At 35.2% G+C, this 18,862-nt stretch overlaps 1 protein-coding gene across 2 annotated transcripts in view; it reads right to left on the minus strand.

Moving 5' to 3' along the window:
* LOC139685694 (phosphatidylinositol 3-kinase regulatory subunit gamma-like) overlaps nt 1–18,862 on the minus strand; it is a 53,539-nt gene that overhangs the window by 5,125 nt on the left and 29,552 nt on the right. For both annotated transcript variants that reach the window (XM_071582690.1, XM_071582691.1), the window contains exons 5-11: nt 15,157–15,342; nt 14,056–14,184; nt 6,097–6,304; nt 2,691–2,915; nt 2,267–2,540; nt 1,894–2,141; nt 1,136–1,312 (exon numbers count right to left, since the gene is read on the minus strand). In XM_071582690.1, coding sequence (XP_071438791.1) covers nt 1,136–1,312; nt 1,894–2,141; nt 2,267–2,540; nt 2,691–2,915; nt 6,097–6,304; nt 14,056–14,184; nt 15,157–15,342 — 1,447 coding nt within the window. The remainder of the gene's footprint in view (nt 1–1,135; nt 1,313–1,893; nt 2,142–2,266; nt 2,541–2,690; nt 2,916–6,096; nt 6,305–14,055; nt 14,185–15,156; nt 15,343–18,862) is intronic.

The following is an 18,862-nucleotide window of genomic DNA, read 5'->3' on the forward strand; positions in this document are numbered from 1 at the left end:
ATGCGCAAGATTTGGCACTTTTCCATCACAATCCTGACGAGTTTCTTCAATGATAGATAACTATGGACAAAACATGGATACACCACTACACTCCGGGCACAAAGAAAGTCAAAATAGTGGGTTTCCACAGGGAATCTGGCTTCGCAGAGGGCAAAGACAGCCAAAAAGGTTATGGTGATGGTTTTTTGGGATGCACACAGAATTATCTTCATGGATTACTTGAATAAAAGACAAATGATAAATGTGATTATTATACATCACTATTGCAGTGGTTGAACAAAGATATCAAGGAAAAAAGTTCTCAATTGGAAAATAAAACCATTCTTTCATCAAGATAATGCATGGGTGCACATCTGCGCAGTTTTGTAAGTGTTAATTATGAAACTGAAGTTTGAATTACAACAGCATCCGCTGTATCACCAGATTTGGCCACAAGGACTTTTTTATTTCCAAACTTGAAAAAACAGTTCCGCAGAAAACAATTCACATCGAATGAGGATGCGATCGCCAACACAGATACGTACTTGGAAGACCTAAGGAAATCCTACTTTGTGGACAGCTTTTCCCAGCTGGAGAATTGCTAGGAAAAGTGTATCGAGCTAAAATGAGATTACATTGAGAAACAAAAAAACTAACCAAAAAATTCTGCTTTGCTATTTTTTCCTTACTTATTGATTTGAAGGCCTTATTGAACAACCAATGCACACTTTTGAAGTTTCAATATTCCTTAAAGTTATGACAAAAAAGGAGAATAACGGCCTCATTTCCTTGCAGCTAGCTAAGGTAATTTGAGAGCAATCTCTTTTAAGGGATTCATGGAACCTGGGTGACCAGCATGGTCTTGCGAACAAAGGGGTGAGAATAATACAGTTTACTCTCAGATAGCTTATATAATACAGTTTACTGTCAAAAAAAGCTACACTTGAATATTTATAATGCTGGCAGTGAAAAGAGATAATTTGGAACTTCTGTTACGAGAGTCATCAAAGGCGTTTCAGATTCAGGGAATTCTTTACTCAAAATGAATACAGTATTGCATTTACTGAAGTGTATCTTTGCTGTAGAATCATAAAACGCAGGATGTCATTTTGCTTCATGAGGTAGTTTGACTTGCTAGAATAAAATTTCCACTTACTTAATACACTTTTCCTTCCGTTTAAAGAGCTCCACAATATCAGGCTTCAATGCCTTCATCTCCCTCTCCAGAGTTCTACTATAGACAACTTGCTGCTTAAGATTATCATCCAACTGCTCTCGACTTGCTTTAAGCGAACATAGTCTGTGCCTCAAAATTTCTAGATTTTCCTCCAAACTAGGAAAATTACATGAAAAATAAAAGTATACATTCAAATTATTATTTCAGTTTTCAGAAATCCCACTCCAAACAAAAATATTTTCAAAACCAAAGTTGGGCTCTCAAATGCAAATTAAGGTTCTCAAAATTTGCAAAATACAACTTAAATTTTTTTTAAATAAAAATTAAGAAATATTATGAATCTCTTGCATTCACTAAAGAGACTTTATGATAGATGTAAGCACAGCGCTTACCTACTCCAAAAAATTCAGGCTCCAGTTTCAGATAAAAACAATTTTAAGGAGTTTTGCAAACCTTGGGGCTATAAGTTCACTTAATGAACAAAGATGTTAACATTATTAAATTTTTAAAATTCTTAAAAATCTTTTAAATCGCTATATTTTTTAGCAATCTAGTTTTCATCAGATCACTGATGCAGCCAGAGAATGTGTTCACAGTCAATGAAAGTGTATTCTCCACACTTTAATGCTTACATTACATCACTTAAAAGTTTAGTTTGGGTTTATATGAACCATTTATACAATACCCTGCATTTAAATAACTGCCTAATTATAATCACTTTCACATTAAATATATACCTTTTCAACTCATTTGGCTGAGCATCCTTTTGAAACTGCTCTTGCATTTTTATTTGATCTTCAATCATGCAAACAGTCTCTGAAAAGGTATCGAATGCTTGTTTCTTCAAATGAATGGCCTCTGTGGAGCGGCTGTAGTCCTCATAATATTCATCAAAGCATTTTGTTTTTGCTGTGTATTCTTTGTCAATATCCAATAAAGCCTGCTTTACTTTCTCAATGTCTGTGGTACTCCCAATCTCATCCTCCTACAATGAAACCCATTTTACAATCAGTTCAATTCTCATCATTTAATTCATCAAATTTTATGTAATAAAATCAATGTGATAGCTAAATCACTGGTAAATGTAAGAGAAATTTTCAAAAATTTCACCTGAAATCTGGAAAGGGGATACATGAGTTTCACATCCAGAGAAGAGTTGTACTGCACCAGGGACTCATTCTTATAGCAGTTAACAAGTTCCACCACTGAACTGAATTTGTAAGACTCGAAGAAACCATACTTTCCATTTCGGTGACATATTTTAATTAATTTATTGGATCCACCTTTCCTTAGAGTGAGTGTGTACTCCCCACCTTTGTTTGAAGCATTTCGCACCAGAAAAGTGCCATCTGGTTTATCTGCAAGCTTTTCACTGACCTCATCCCTAGTTTAAAGATAAAATAATATTATGCAAAGAGTCAGTATTTATGTTTTGCAAATCTACTACTTTCTGTTGACATTAACAAATTTTCAGTTTAAAAAATCTAACATCAAAAATGAGCAAAATTGATTTTTGATATTCAGTGCTACCCACCTTGAAATATCACCCCAATACCATTCAGCATCTTGTAGAGACCTCAAGGGATCAATCGGCTTTTTTGTAGGAGGGCAGATTGGAGCTTTATCACAATCCTGGATTCCTGAAGTCGATGAAGATGATCCAGAAGATACAAATTCAGGTAACTTCTCACCCCAATCACCATGCAACAGCAGCAGCTCAATTATTCTTATGTGTGCTTCAATATTATACACAACTTGTCTGCAAAAAAAAGTAAAACCAAACTTAATTGTAACAATTTCCCAATGACCTATTTATCACTTAATATTTATATGATCTATCACCCACTCCAATAATGCAAGAATAGGAAGGTACTTAAATAGGTCCTTCTTCTTTAACAAATCTCTGTTAATGATCTTTTCAAATTACTGAAGATTTTTAATGTCAATAATCCCAATTAAGTGCCGTATAAATTCTTCACACAAAAAATGTTCAAGCAACATTTTCACCATCTCCTTCATCTCTACAAGCAATTTCAGTAGGAAACAAACCTCTATGTAGGAAGACAGAAAATTTACCTGCTTGACCCTTGAGTCAAGACATCAACAAAATGTTTAATAGTTTTCCTGCGCTCATCTAAAAAGCTCTTGACTACTGATTGTCAAAATGCTAGTAGTAAGAATAATCTCTTGAATCCTTATTGTGCCTCAAGGGTGAAACATCACATGATCATGTCCCCATTTCACCTAAATGATTTCATTTAACACACACAAAAGAAATTTAGAAGTACAGTTTAAGGGGTCCCTTAACCGATATCTCACCATTTTTATGTCAACACAATTCAGCAAACTTGAAATTTATAAAAGGTGCAAATAGGCCACATAATAACTATTATTATCTCAAAAAATGAGACAATAATAGTTATTTTAAATGGCAAATACCAGATGTTTACATGTGTGGTGGTACTAGCACTTCATTCTTTCTTGTAAGAAGCTGAACTATCTTTACATCCTATTTAAGGTTACTTTCCACTTAAGGGTCCTTTAACGAGTACTCTTGCTGACATAGACTGAAATGGCTAGCCATAATTTGGACAATAAAGGTCTGATCATGCTGTTAAAGTCACAGTAAAAGTAAAAATAAAATGTCTTCATAACACCAAAGTCATGTGAATTCAAATCATTGACTATCCGCCAATAAGGGGTTTTAAAAGCATAGAACACTTTTTTGGTCCACTCAGCTAGGTAGCCATGGTAATATATTAAGTGTGCATAAAATAACTGAAATATAGGCATTGTAAAAGAGGGGAGGTATGCAAAAGAGGATGAGGAGAGAGTAGAAGAATCCACTTCATTCCCTATGGTCACTAAATTACCACATCTGTTCGATCCTTTCCACAGCTAAGTTTACACTTCCTCCCCCTCACTCTTCTCAGCCCTTCCCAGCCTCAACTCTCCACCCTGTCACAACAAATAACTTGCTGAGTCCTTTCAGCCAGGGAAACTGTAGCAATGGATCCGAACAAACAAACTCAAGATCTTACAAAATGGAGAAGCCTTTGCTTTTTCCTTAAATTGCAAATGTCAATTTATCGTTCACCCTTTAAAAAAAATTGAATTGACCATACCATGAATTAGGATTTAAAATCAACATCAGTTGCTGTACATCAACCTAGCCCAAGAATTATGAATGACTATCATTTAGCTAATGGTCATTTCACAAGGGTACTGCCACCATTATGAAAGAAAATAGAGATCAGGGAGAGAAATTAGGGTCATAGACAAATATTGAGTTTGATTTTAAAAGATACCAATTCCAGAATTTTCAATTGATGAATTCTTCAAAAGAAGATCTGCACTTTTCTGGCTGATATCAATTATGATTTTATTAAATTTAGGATTTGGTGCCTTCTGGAATCCACAAATGGCATTATATTCTACATAAATACTGTATTTATCTCTCCTTGTTTTCTCCTAGTCACAAAATGCCATTAAAATATTACTTAGTTAAGCACACTCCTAATTTATCTAGCTCCAACTGAGCTAGATATTGGAATTTTGAACATAAAAAGTTTATCAGTGGAAACTAGCCATTTTTTAACAATAATAAAATGAAAGTATATGTATTAAAATGTACAATGCACCCTGAGACACCTATACAGGTGATAAGTGACAGATGGGAGACATGGCATTAGCATGAATAAAACCAATACTACTTGGTGAAAACTTGGTATTTGGAGTAGAGCAAACACTCAGGCCGAAGTGCTAACTACACTTTTACAGATAAGAGATGTCAGCAGTATTCAAACCTCGAACAAACTTTAAATGTTCACTCAAGCAAGATGTTTCCCACTTAAAATCATATTTAAAGAGTGGTATGGCTTCCAAAAAATGTATCACCATCTTTCTACTCCAAACAGTCATCCTTAACATTAGTCTGGGAATATATTTTTTCCCTTTCTTATTACAATCCCTGAAGAGGCCTTGTAGTCCAGTGGGTAGAATGCTGGACTACTGACCAGAGGGTCTAAGTTCAATTCTGGATGACACCTCTGGGTACCCTTTGCTTCACCACAGCTGAATTGTTTCATGTACCAAATCTTCTTGGGGAGCCATGAGTGGCATAGGGAAAAGAACTAGCACCCAACACTGATTTATGAATTTCACATGCCTTTGGGCTTAGTACCGAGTAAGCTCCAAGTCTCACCTATCAAACCAAACCTCAGGTTAACAGCTGTTTTTTTTATTATAATCCCTATACTTCCCTCACCACTTTCTGATAATCATTATGTTAGCTAAGAACGTAAGTCATGGAAGCTTCAATTATCAATCATTGATCCATGGAATCATGTTTTCAATGTCGAACTCCATTTCTTCCGAATTCACATCAATTTCTCACCCAGTTGAAAAAATTCATACTGTCCCCAGAAAAAATCCAATTGGAATTTTGCCAATTTCATTACTTCTCCATGGCTCATTGGTATCATGATCAGAAAAACTATCTCCATCTCTATTTTAGGCAGAGGCAATCTAAATAAATGCCTTCCACAATCAGCATGGTAGCTGTATTCTTGGGAGTTTTTAAAGATGAAGAACCCATGTGAACACTATCTCCCAAAAGTAATTTTTAAACAGCGTACAAATTTTTATTAGACTTTCACATGAATTTTTTGCATTGTGGTGCTAAAATAGGTACTCCATGTAAAAATAGCATTTGATTTTAAATGTTTTTATGCAAGGGTGTAACTCCATAAGTTTCTCCATGTATTAATTCTGAATGGTAATGGTGCTTTTAATTATAACTTCTGCAGTTTTAAACCATGACCAATGACACCCCACCAAAAATCAACATTACTCCCAGCAGTACTCAATCCAATCACTCTGCCTCTAAAATCACCTCAAAATCTTACTACCTTGAACTTCTCCACATTTATATTACTCACATTATGCGCTCCCATGGTGGACGGAGAAATATGTGAGATAAGACTTGCACAAGCATGGTAGGTGGCACTTTGTATCCCCTTGCATGCTGAATTTGACATATTCGGCAGAAATGTGCTAGTAAGAACCTGAGGGATGATTTATGATGCTCAGGAAGCTTCTGAACCAACTGATATAGGCAAGCTGCACATTGTTCATCACTCCGAATCCCTGTAACAACATGATTTGAATTAAATGAGGAGACATAAAATATGAAGCTTAGGAACTTTAAAATAAATAAAATCAATGAATCACAAATTAAAAATATTTTCTATACACTTAAACCCAACAAATAATATGACCAACCCAGGGCAATAAAACATAAATGATTTCATACACCAAGTTTTAATTCTCTTCTTGTAAATTATAGATACCTACAAAAATAAAAATAACCAGCATTAACTGAAAATTATTTTATCAACCCATTTTGAAGACTAAAAGAGCAAGAGCCATACAAACAAATAAAAAGTAAGAATTCCACAGCAATGACCCTGAATGAAACCACTAGAAAAAATGGCATCCCTAGAGAACTGAGAAGTGGGCTCAGAGGTTGGAGGAAGGTTGGAGAGATGGCTAGTAAGATGATACATCTTCAGTGCTGTTGTAACTTCCAAGATGATGAAGTAAACCGGCTGAGCAACATGATTGAACACACCAACATAATCAAACAATCGCCCCTCAATTAGCTCAAAGCCCTGAAAGACTTTATCCCACATGGACTAAATTTGAGGCTCGAAGCTCCATATGCCCATACTTTTTTCCAAAAGTTTCCACAATCCCTCATGTCAAATTTATCACGACATTATTACCTAGATGTACACATTCACAATAAAGTAACATATTTTTATAACCTGTTTATCACACATTAATGTACGGAATTTCTTTCCCTCTGGAGAAAAGAAAAGATCTGAACAATACAATAAATACCAAATGAGCAATATAATAAACATTATATTTCATTTTGTGGGAAAAATAGTGGTAATGTAGGTTGTACATTATGACAATTACCAAAGAAAAAAGATCCACTAAGAGCTCTCATTGCACACACCATAAATACATTAAAATTTGACTTGAGTTCAAAACTATCTCACCTTATTATGCTAATGTCATGATCTATTCTGGAATAATTTTCGAAGCTGTGGCCTCATACGATCATTTTCTACCTGAATACTAGAGCATTTCTAAGGAGCATGTAGTGTATGTAAAGGTCGAGAGGTCAACACTATAGTTGAAGCTTACCAGAAGCAAAACAGACAGCATACACACGAAACTCAATTCTTTTCTTAGTATGATGGCATACATATAATCTAAATTTTCTGACAGTATTTTACGAAACATAGAGGTGCTTCTTCTAATGGATGTTGCAATTTCTTCCAATCAAAATGTTTTACATTTCAATCTCATCCTTCTAAATTTTTCTAATGTTAAAATTCCTTAATCAATTTATTCCTTTGCCCAAAGTTTTCTAAAATTTCAAAATAATAATCACTTAGAGACTTAGCCTCTTGGGTGAGCTCCTTGTCATTATATGCATCCTCTGAACTGCAGATGATGGGCTAACATCTAGATATAGAGGTTAGCTGTTAATTAAACAGGTGAACTCCATGCCACAACAAAATATCTATAAGTACAACAAATAAGCAATTGTAAGACAATTAGCAATGTTACTTGGAGGACGTAGAAAATCATCCTTGTGTAAGATCCTAATTTTTATATGAAAATCTATCAGCATGCATTGAGTTGGCAAGTGGTTAATGCCATACAATATTATGTGGAAGAGGGGGCATCAATTCTCCCATATATTAGTGAAGGTGCAGGGGTCGGTACAGTGACACTCATCTCACTGCAGGCATGGCAAAAACTACTTTAACGTGTACAGCACTTGTGATCTGGAAGGCAACAGGAAACTACCACATTACTATCCCAAAGAGCAGTACCCACCCAATTTTCTCTTTTTCTTTATTGCATTGAATTGCCAAAGTCTTGAAACCCTTTCGAGTGAAATATTCTGGATGTTAACTGGTCCCCATTTGAATCTCAGGGTGTGGACTACTCAAAAGAGAGAGTATATCAGTTAAATTTATCAATGTACTTGAAAATCAGAACTTGGAATATGCCACCTCCAATTTACACTGTTTGCACTCTGAGCAAACGGGAGGCATGACAATGTTTAGATAGATGCATACAATGGGGTTAGACATAGATGCAAGTGAAATGGTCCAAAGGACAGGACTTTTCCAGCAGAAGCAATGCGATAATTCACACAGAATAATTAAGAGAAGAAAATCCATTTCTACTTGGGAGACTGAAATCCAATTTTTAGAGAAGGTCAGGAAATAAAAACAATAGGAAAATATGGTCTAGGGAAGTGAAATGAAAAAGGAGAAAGGCTTTTGAAATTCTACGAACAATATAAATTAGTGGTGACAAACAAAAAAATCTTTCAGAAGAGATCCACAAAGCTAATACAAGAAGAAGATACACGGAGATGTAAGAAAATTACCAAATCGACAACATACGAAGCAAAGTTTTAGGATTCAAATAACAGACTAGAAAAGAAAGCTACCAGGTTTTGTTTTTGATAAAAACCAACATTTGGAGCTAATGAAATGCCATCTCAAACTAAAGAAGTTGAAGAAGAGAATGAAATCAAAACGGGGTTAGAAATTGAAATAAACTGAGCCCACAGTTCACTTTCCAGGGGAAATTGGAAAAAAATAGAGAAATCTATTAACACTACCAATTGAGAGAAGACAGCATAAAATGAACTCAATTTTTATCATTCTCAAAGGAATCTACAGGCTGAAGTGAACCTGTGGAAAGGAAATGATGGACCACTTGCTAATAGAAGACAGAAGAAGTACAAAATGTCCAGGACTGAAGGAGGGACCATTTTACTTTACAGATGATTGAGAAATGGAATCAGCTAAAAAGTGATAAGAGCAAGATAAAGCTGGACAAAGAACTTGTGGAAATATGAGCAGTATTACCTTGTCCGTGGAACTCTAAGAGGTACCATTTCAATGAATGCAGAATAAATATCTATACCATTTGGGATATCAATGTGAAATTCTTACTGAAGAGGAAAACAAAGTGAGCATATTGAAAGATTATTTAGAGATTTTATGTGAGAGAAAAGAAATGCATACTAAAATACTGAAGACAGAGGACACCACTGACAATGACAAAAAGGAGACTACGTCATCAGGTCTGATACTTGATGCTGCATCTTAGGTAAACAAGCCATAATGGATCGAGTATGCCCTTGGAACTAATGAACAATTCAGGAAATAAGATCCTGACCAAATCCATACAACTTAATATTTTATATGAATGTGAGAGGAGAAATATTGATGGATTTAAGAAAAATGAAATTTTCTCTACATCAAATAAGAAAAGGAAGAAATATGGGGAAAACTAAGGAGCTATCAGTCAGACGACCCAAGCTACAAAGGTTCTCACAAGAAGAATATACCAAAGAATGGAGAAGAACAAGGCAGAATACTTAAATGAGGACCAACTTGGAAAAAGAAGAAATAGAGGAACAAGACAAGTTCAGATTCATTGTAGAGACTAGGATAGAAAAAGATCAACCAGGAGACATCACAATTCTTCATCTGTAGATGGATACACCCCCACTATATAGAGAACAAGCAGCAGCAATTAAGATGCAGTTAACGTGGAATAAGCTAAATAAATAAAAGGAGTAAGCCAGGGTTGCTCATTATCACCATTATATTTAATGCGTACATTGAAACAGGAATTTACAAGATTAAGGAAACGATAAGCTGTGGGGTAAGAATTCAAGGAGAACGGGCAATAATGCAGCAGCTTACAGACGACATTGCTATAATTGCAGAGAATATAGAAGACCTTACATGGACACTGGGAAATATAGAGAAGGGGATGATAAGCAACCTCAAGATAAACAAATTAAAATTTGGCAATGCGCTGCAGTTGAAGTGGAAAGGATAATCTCAAAATCAGACTAGGAAAAGGCCCTCGAAAAAGTGGAAGAGTTTTACTGCTTCGGAAGCAGGATCACTATTGATGGAAGAAGCAATAGGTTTATAGAAAGTGGAATAGGAATGGCAACAACGCTATCTTCAGAATGAGCTGCCTGTGAATAATACGTGTATTTCCATGGACATACGGACTTGATAAAAATTATACATTATATATGGAGCCTCCTTTTCTACAGATGTGAGACATTGATGATAAGAGTGGTAGAGAAAAGAAGATAAGACTCAGTGATGGAATTTGTTGCTAGAGAGCAATGCTGAAAATAAAGTGATAAGATAAGAGCAACACAGGGATAAGTAATTTGAAGAGTAGGTCAAGAGAAAATCCTTTGGAAAACACTTACAAAAAGAAGATGGGAATTGATTGGACCTATCCTACAGCACAAAAAATTACTGAAAATTAAAGGAATCCCTAAGGGAATGAAGAGATTGGCATAATGGAACAGGAGTTTAGAGAGCTGCTACAAATCAATCCTCAGATTGATAATCTTTGATGGTGACAAAGTAATTCACACACTTCGAAAGAAAATGGGCATAAAAGTAAAGATATTAGAATTAGAAGAAAAAAGGCATTAGAAGATTTGCATCAACAATTGATTTATTGTCCCAGAGGAAGGTATTGACGAAGGAAAGGTGTAAAAAATATTAGTAACAGAGATACAGAGTTAAGCATTATATATTCCAGATGCATCATTTTTGTGGTAATGAGGTGGACATAAGTTTCAGGAACTGAGATTTGCGTATGGAGAAGAATGAAGAAAATGAACTGGAGAGGAGGAAAAACACAGGAGTATTACTTGTGTTCAAGAAAGTATGCAATTTATTTGGGGAATTGCGATAAGTGAAGAGACGAGATGCTGACAGGTAAGGAGATTTAGAAGTCTGTGGTGTAAGAGTAAATTTTGGGGGAACTGGAAAAATTTGGAAAAATAACAGTATTTTAGAAGGCATGGAACAATTCCAACTCCTCAACATTGCTCTGCACAATTGCACCTTCTCCCAATTAACCTTTGTCTAATGCTTCTCGGTCCCCTGACACATGCAAATACATCCAAGCTAATGTGGGTACAATGAAGGCCTCAAAAGGAGCATCAAAAATGACACTACTGCCCAGTGAGCAGTTTTTATATAAGCAGTGAAACCTCAATATTTCTTTATAAGTTATACAACAAAGTCTCACAAAGACTTAACTGCTCCCATTTCATACAGAGGCAAAACAAAATACCCAACAAACCACTCAACATATGATTTTTTTCAAGAAAAAACTTTTTTCATACTCCGTTTTCTCCTCTAGATAAAAATTTATTCTCAACATATAAACGGTGGTGCTTTCCTAAAGCATCATACCACAGACTACTTAATGTGAGCAACAATATAGTTAATTTTATTTAAGACACACATTTCCAACAAGGCCCATGAGTGGGATATGCATGCAACTGTAAACGTCCCACTGTAAACGTCATTAACACTGATTTACATGTAGGTGCTAATTTTTTAAAGTAACCATCCTATTTTGTTTGCATTAAGTGCCCACATTAAAATACTTTCACCCTTTCTGTCTGATGCATGGGCTTTTGTAAATTCTGAACCCAAAACTCAGGGTGAATCTTATGGGCCGGGAAATATTGTAACTCCAGTCAACTAACACAAAAAGCATACATTGGAGAATTAACCTGAGTTATCTCTTCCCTCTTTAGTCTCCTATCTCACAGTACCCAGATCATAGAGTAAAAATACAATGGTATCTGCCTAACCACAACACCACATATACTGACTGGGTGGTCAGCTGGGCTCTGCCTGTCCCTTCCTCCAGAGGAAATTTTCCATGGGATCCTTTCCACAACTTCAGGAGATAAGGGGACTAGCTGTGGGAATAAGAAGTGTTTATTTTGTTTGTTATGATACTCTCGCCTTCCTTGTGACTTCTGAAGAATTTAATGGTGGCTCTAAAGCAGAATCACCATGCCCTTCAGAGATGGGGGAACTAGAGGACGGTAGAAGGGAGAGAGGGTCGAGTGGTGCAGTTGTGGGTCCCACGGATGGAAATGTCCCAATATTGATCCACCATCACTGAAGACCTCCTCAGGCATGCCAAGTGTCGATCACTGTACCTGTAGCTAACAGGGACTGTTGTTGGTTATCTCTCCAGTGATGTGCCCATGGATACTAACAGCTACATATAGAGGAATATCACCCCATAGCTGACTATTTGGTTCTCAAACCTCACCATTTATGGCAAGTGGAGGGTCTCAGCTTCCAGCACCAGCAATATTCTTTCATTCTCCTACACTGACAATTTCTTCCAATGCTTTCCCTTTTTCTTCTCACCACTAAGTTGGAGGGGAAGAGACAGATAGCGGGATTTCACTCCATTTTGGCAGATAATCAATGTGAGGTGCTGAAGCTGCAATCTCAGGGGGGAGGGTGGATGGATCCTGATCACTCAATAGGGGTACTTCCACTACTTGTGTAATTTTTTCACCCACTTACCTTCCAACTCTGGGTCATTTAAATACACAAAATCTCCCACGCTATATTTCCTCCCCTTTGTACTTGGTTTTATCACCATAACTTGCCCCTCCTGTGCCTCTCAGCTATTCCTCCTAAATTTTCGCACTTTCTTTAAGATTTAATTTAGACACATTTGAGGTATGGATAGCCAAGGGTTGCATTCAAGAGGAGTATTAATCTCCCCCAAAAACAATTTCATGGGGAGTAAACTTCATATTTCCATATCAACTGGTATAGTATGCCATTATGGCATAATCTCTAACTAAGCTAACGACTTCTTAATCACTACAGTTAAAATTGACATAATGCACCGTAGCCTGATGTGATGATACAGTGCATTCTTTCAACCCACCCATTTACCTGTTGAGTGAAAAAGGTTGCCCATAATTTAGTTATTCTTAATAGTTTACCCACACCTTGGGTTAGCTGGGATGTAAAATTACTCCACTGATTCATCAGTAATTTAACAGACATGCCAAACTTCAGGATCTATTTCTTCACCAGAGCTACGGACACTTTCTACCAGATGATCCTTTAAAGGTATCATTATAAGATATAGGAAGAAATAAGACTAGCATGAAAGACTGTACCTATTTAACCCACAGTCCTAACTCACCAATTACATTAATTGCAATTCACTCAAATGTTTTCCCATATGGATTGTTTGGTGACGCATCACACAACTCTTCACGTAATTTTCACAATTGATTTTCCATTCTGGCCACCAGTATTGAGCTTTGATACAAAACTAGGTGGATTTCAATCCCAAATTACCAGAAATTGGGTGTTCATATCTCCATAATTTCTGGCTGCACCATCCTAGCTTCGAACCATGTATTTGGAGTTTAGCACCTGAAGCCCGTACAAAATTGGAACTTTGGGGTCCCATCAGGGAATTTTTTGTCGTGACCACCACTGAACATGTTGCCACTTGTAACGGCTGGCACTGATACAATACCGGAGTCAAATCAATGAAACTTGTGCCACATATCTATACACTAACAATAGGTCTAAAATATTGCATAGCATAAAAGTAAATTTTGAACAATAAAATTGTTTTTTTCAAAAACAATTTTTTGAAAAAAATTTATGCTCACACACTATTGAATATCCCTTGTAATTTTGATGTGCACAAAAATTATTCTCAAGAAAACTAAAGTTAATGTTAATAATAGTATTTTTTAGTAAGAAATTGACCTTTTTAAATGATGATGCAGACCTGTAGTTAAGTAAACAAAATAGTTTTTACTAATTTGACTGATAATACAATTGCACTATTGATGTTACATAATTCTAATGGCGTTTGAAAATACACCAATGTCCATGCAGTAAAAATGCTGCAATTTATTCTCATTCAATGTTTTAATAATAATATTATATTGGCCTTACTTGAAGCCTCTAGGAACCTGTCATACCACTGCACCGGTATGACTGGATCAGGCAACTCCCTCAGGAATTTCTTGAGAACACTTGCTATACAATGAGGCTCATATACACTAAGATCCATGCCATTTGCATCTGAAATAAAAAAGAAGGCACTCGATAAATGGCTAAACCACAGGAAATTCAAACAAGAATCGTGGCGATGAAATTCCTTGTAGCTATTGTAAATTACAAATTTATACTCCCACGGATAACATGATGTAACATGGTAACCTTATTTCTTTCAGATTGTTTTCTTTACTGTGGTTATATAACTTTAATCCCACACATACATATCAAGCAGATAATGGACATTCCACTCAAATTATAATTCAATATTAGAAACAAGCTAGAAATTTGAACACATGTTTAGAATCTGAGATAAACAAAAGAAATAAGCTCCAAACTCATACTTGCAACATAGAACTGCTATTTTTTTGTCAATAAAAATGGCAGTAACCTCAAAGTGATGGCATTGTTATTTTAATACTTATTTCTACTTTATGTACAAAAAAAATTATTTCAAATTTTCATAACCAAGACTTCATTTGAATTCATCATTAAGATCCATGAAGTGGAGCCGAATACCATTGAATCTATAATTTCACATGTTTGCATTAACAAATGCCTGATACTTTCATTCTTTACTTTCTTATAATTATGAGATATATTTAAGTTTTACAACACTAAAAACTGCTATTAAAAATAGTTTCTTCACCCAACCTCTATTTTATATATTCTCAATGTCACATTCAATTTTACATAGAATTCAATTTCCCACTCTTTCTGCTCCTCTCAAAACTGTTAACTGAGCTTTAATTGAATTTATTCACTCGGTATCCCCAGAGATAAAATATTGATTAGAGAATTACATGAAGATACACCAGCTAGTTACTAATAATTCTGCCCATCTACTAATGGCTCCATGGCTGCCAGATCTGAAGTACAAAGCACTTTTAATTCACAAACTGATAGGTGATAGTGATATGATATAAACACTGAATTGGGAAGTAGTGAATGAATTATTCCATGCAGTAAAAGCATGCCCTAAAGTTATTCAATTCCTACCTTCACTGAACTTCTGCCTCAAATGAGAAACAGCTTCAGTTGGAGCAGAAGCACGGTACACCTTGTATAGATCCAAGCTACTGTTCTTCCTCCCAATTGACTCAATTGCAGCAGTGCAGCGAATTACTAGAATAGGAGCTGGACAATCCTTGGGGTCGAACTGAGAGCATAGTCCTAAACCAAAAGCTGAAACAGGCAGTAAAATACAAGCTTTATTTTTCATCTAGATTCATGAGTTTCAGTCAGATTCATAAGTCGATCAGAACACTGATCATTTAAAAAGAATCCAGGCATGACTTTTTATAGGAGAAGGACTTGTATGCTAATTTCATATATTTCACAAGTCTTTCACGACCTACAAAACTCAACTTGCTTGCTAAAATACTGTTTTTCGAGAATTATTTTTTACATTAGAATGACTAAAAATTACTGAAAACTTCCATTACCATCCCCTTTAACTTTAAAATATCACAGTTATCATCAGCTGTTAAGAGCACTAGGAAGGTTTATAATTTTACCAGCACTGATCGCTTTGCACAAAAGTTGATTCATAACCCACCAAACCCCCTATTCATCAAGCTTGCAAACAGCTGGTGCATGATGTTGTACTTCTTTGATGGTTTGCTATGATGGTGTAGTATTTATCTAAGCAAGAACTATATGAAAACCATGAAATGTTTTACATACTCTGCCTTTTGGGTAGATTTTTTATGGATACAGACAGAACCAAGGAAATATTAATTTAAAGGGGCACCTAATGCAGCAAAAAAAATAAATCGAGTACATGCAAATAATTCATTTAATTTAGATTTTTGGAAGAAGCATAGCATGGTGGAGAGACAACTTCCTGTAAGTCATGATTTGTGCATCTCCAAAGACTAATTGCATGATTATGAATAACACTAATAACATAAAACACTCCTCAAAACAATGACTGAACTAGACCAAATGACCAATAATTGCATTCATAGGCCTACAATTCAGCTATTGATTACATAATATATTAATTACACAGTTCAGAAAATGGTTGACTTTATATTTTACTACATAACCAAATTTCTGAAATGTGCTAAATGTGACTATTTTTAACTGATGATATACTTAAAACCAATATGTGGAAAAATGTTTCATTATCAGCAGAGCAATAAAAATGAAAAATGAATTACACCCACACAAAACATTAAACATATCTATTTAATAAAAGAAACACTTTTCAATTCCCAAAATTCACATAGCACAACAAATTTAACAAAGTTTCTGTCACTTTTTTATTTGATACACTGGATGTTAATGGATATGATCCACACTCCAGCATACTAGGAGGAATGAATGAGGATTTTTGAACCAATTTACATAATTTCATGTTCCAAGCTTAATGAGACAACTGGAAAAATCAAGAATAAGTTGCCTTGCCATTAAAAGGCTTAAAACAAGTAGCATGACAGCACAAAATATGTTTTACCTAAGAGCTACCTCTCTGACATCTTTCCTACCAGTGTTTACTGTCTATATGTCATTAGTCAAATAAACTGTTCAGCAAAGATGCCACATAATTAAGCTGGGAAAATTAAAAAATAACAACTAAGTCAGTATCTATAAATGTTATTAATAAATCATTTACAATTCTTAATTTTTATTATGTCATAAATATATAATGCTCAAAGAAACAATTAATGGAAGACTTCATGATAACAAGAAAAAAAATAAAACAGAAACAGACAGCATTCCACTTTAAATCTAGTTAGATCATACCAAAATTTAAAAAAAGAAAATAAAAATTGCTGTCCATGATACATTAAAAAATCTAAAGAAAACTTTACACTCAGATGTAACACTCACTCACTGCAATACTCAAGCAAGTGATTTGGCATTGATAGACCTTATGCCACACTAAGCAGAATCAAAAGTTGGCTCTGATAACTGTTGCACCGCGTACTCTGCAGTTTTAAACCCATTTCCTGCTCAAAAGCAAGAATTATTTGAACTGAGACTATTGAATTAGTAAATAAAGATATCCTTTCCCAAAATAAGATTTTCGGGGCGTGACTAATTGAGGACCTGCACTCATCTTTTGAACCAGTTAATTTTATAATTATGCAAATCTCCATTTTGTAGCATAATTTTTATAAATTTTAATTGATTACAATACAATCTTCCATTTTTTAATTCTCTGATTCTCCCCAACAATTTGGCATCAAAAAGGACCTTCATCACCAAAAATTGGAAATGTTTGCGCATGGCTACATTGTGATAGAGCAGAAGTTGGCATTACGGCTATACATGTCATAGCAACAAGGACTTTAAGGGTGGATTGAGGAACCATTTTGCCAGTTATGTACCAGTTGTGTGACAGACACATGAAGCAGATGTAAGGACAAGGATGTGAAATGACTGGGAGGAACATTATTCGACATGATAAAGTTAAGTCAATTGCTCATCAGTAGCCCAACACAGAAGAGGAATCAGACTCCGACAACCCTGCAGGGGTGCATCCAAATAATGGAAGTATGAGGGCATATCATTATAAAGTATTTATTACTAAGAAATAACCGAGATATCTAGAGAAACTTTAATCTGCAGAGTAATTGACCCTTTTGTGCATAATGTTGTACATTACAGCTATTAATGTCGATGTGATGTTTCAGGAAGCCATAGATTGAAGTATGGGAAGAGGCAAGCAGTGCAATTTAGTTCCTTCATTTGAAACATTACAGGGCCCAGAAAAACCACAATCAAATCATGGCTGTTTATGGAAATGATACCCTGTCATATGACACAGTTAGGAGGTGGAAGACTAATTTTCAAGCTGGCCATACGTTCCTCAGAGACAATGCAAGAAATGGAAGAACATGACTACTAGATGATGCCGCCACAGTGTAGATAATGGAGTATTTTATCCTATTAGACCAAAGAACGAACACGAACAAATGATCATGAAAAAGACTGATCTAAGCTACAGCAGTGAGTGGAAAAAAGCCAGGAAGAACTGCACGACAGCAATATCACCCCAAAATCAGCATGGGGAGTAATGAAAAAAACAAGATTACTTGTACATGGTATTCTAGTAGATACTCAACTACCAATCAGTATTGCCTTCCAAAGTTAGCAGTTGACCTCTTTCACAGATATGATGCAGCAACCAAGAATAGAAATTCTGGGCAAAAATAGCACACAAGAGTATATACTATATGAATTATGGCACGAGGTTTGTAAAGTTGTCAAAATAGTATTAATTTATTATTTTAAAGTTGATTTAACTTGACTTCTTCCCCAAAACATTCATTCACTAAATATTATTCAATAGAAAATTAATGTTTTTAAGGTTATATATAAAATTAAGGTATCATTTTCCAACAGCAATTATGTAATCATCCAAAATTATCCTGGATTTATTAATAAATAACAGATTGAAGAACTAGACTCCACATTTTCTATTGTACCTGCTTTTCATATGGTGTGATTAGAAAAGACAGAAATATCAAGGAACATAACCACCATGCTTGAGTGTGTATTGCACATAACATGTTTTAGCGGCAGTGCAACTTGTTGACGAAATCATTCTATGATTTAACTCGCACACACAACTTTACTCCAAATGTAGGACAGGCAAAAAGAAAATCATAAAGATGAAGTAAAGTATTGTCAAATATACACAGTGCTAAAAAGATCTAATTGAAAGCTCACAGAATTATTACACATTAACAAA

Source organism: Hetaerina americana, unplaced genomic scaffold (assembly GCF_022747635.1).
Source record: "Hetaerina americana unplaced genomic scaffold, ioHetAmer1.1.p SCAF_12, whole genome shotgun sequence".
Classification (NCBI taxonomy): Eukaryota; Metazoa; Arthropoda; class Insecta; order Odonata; family Calopterygidae; genus Hetaerina; species Hetaerina americana.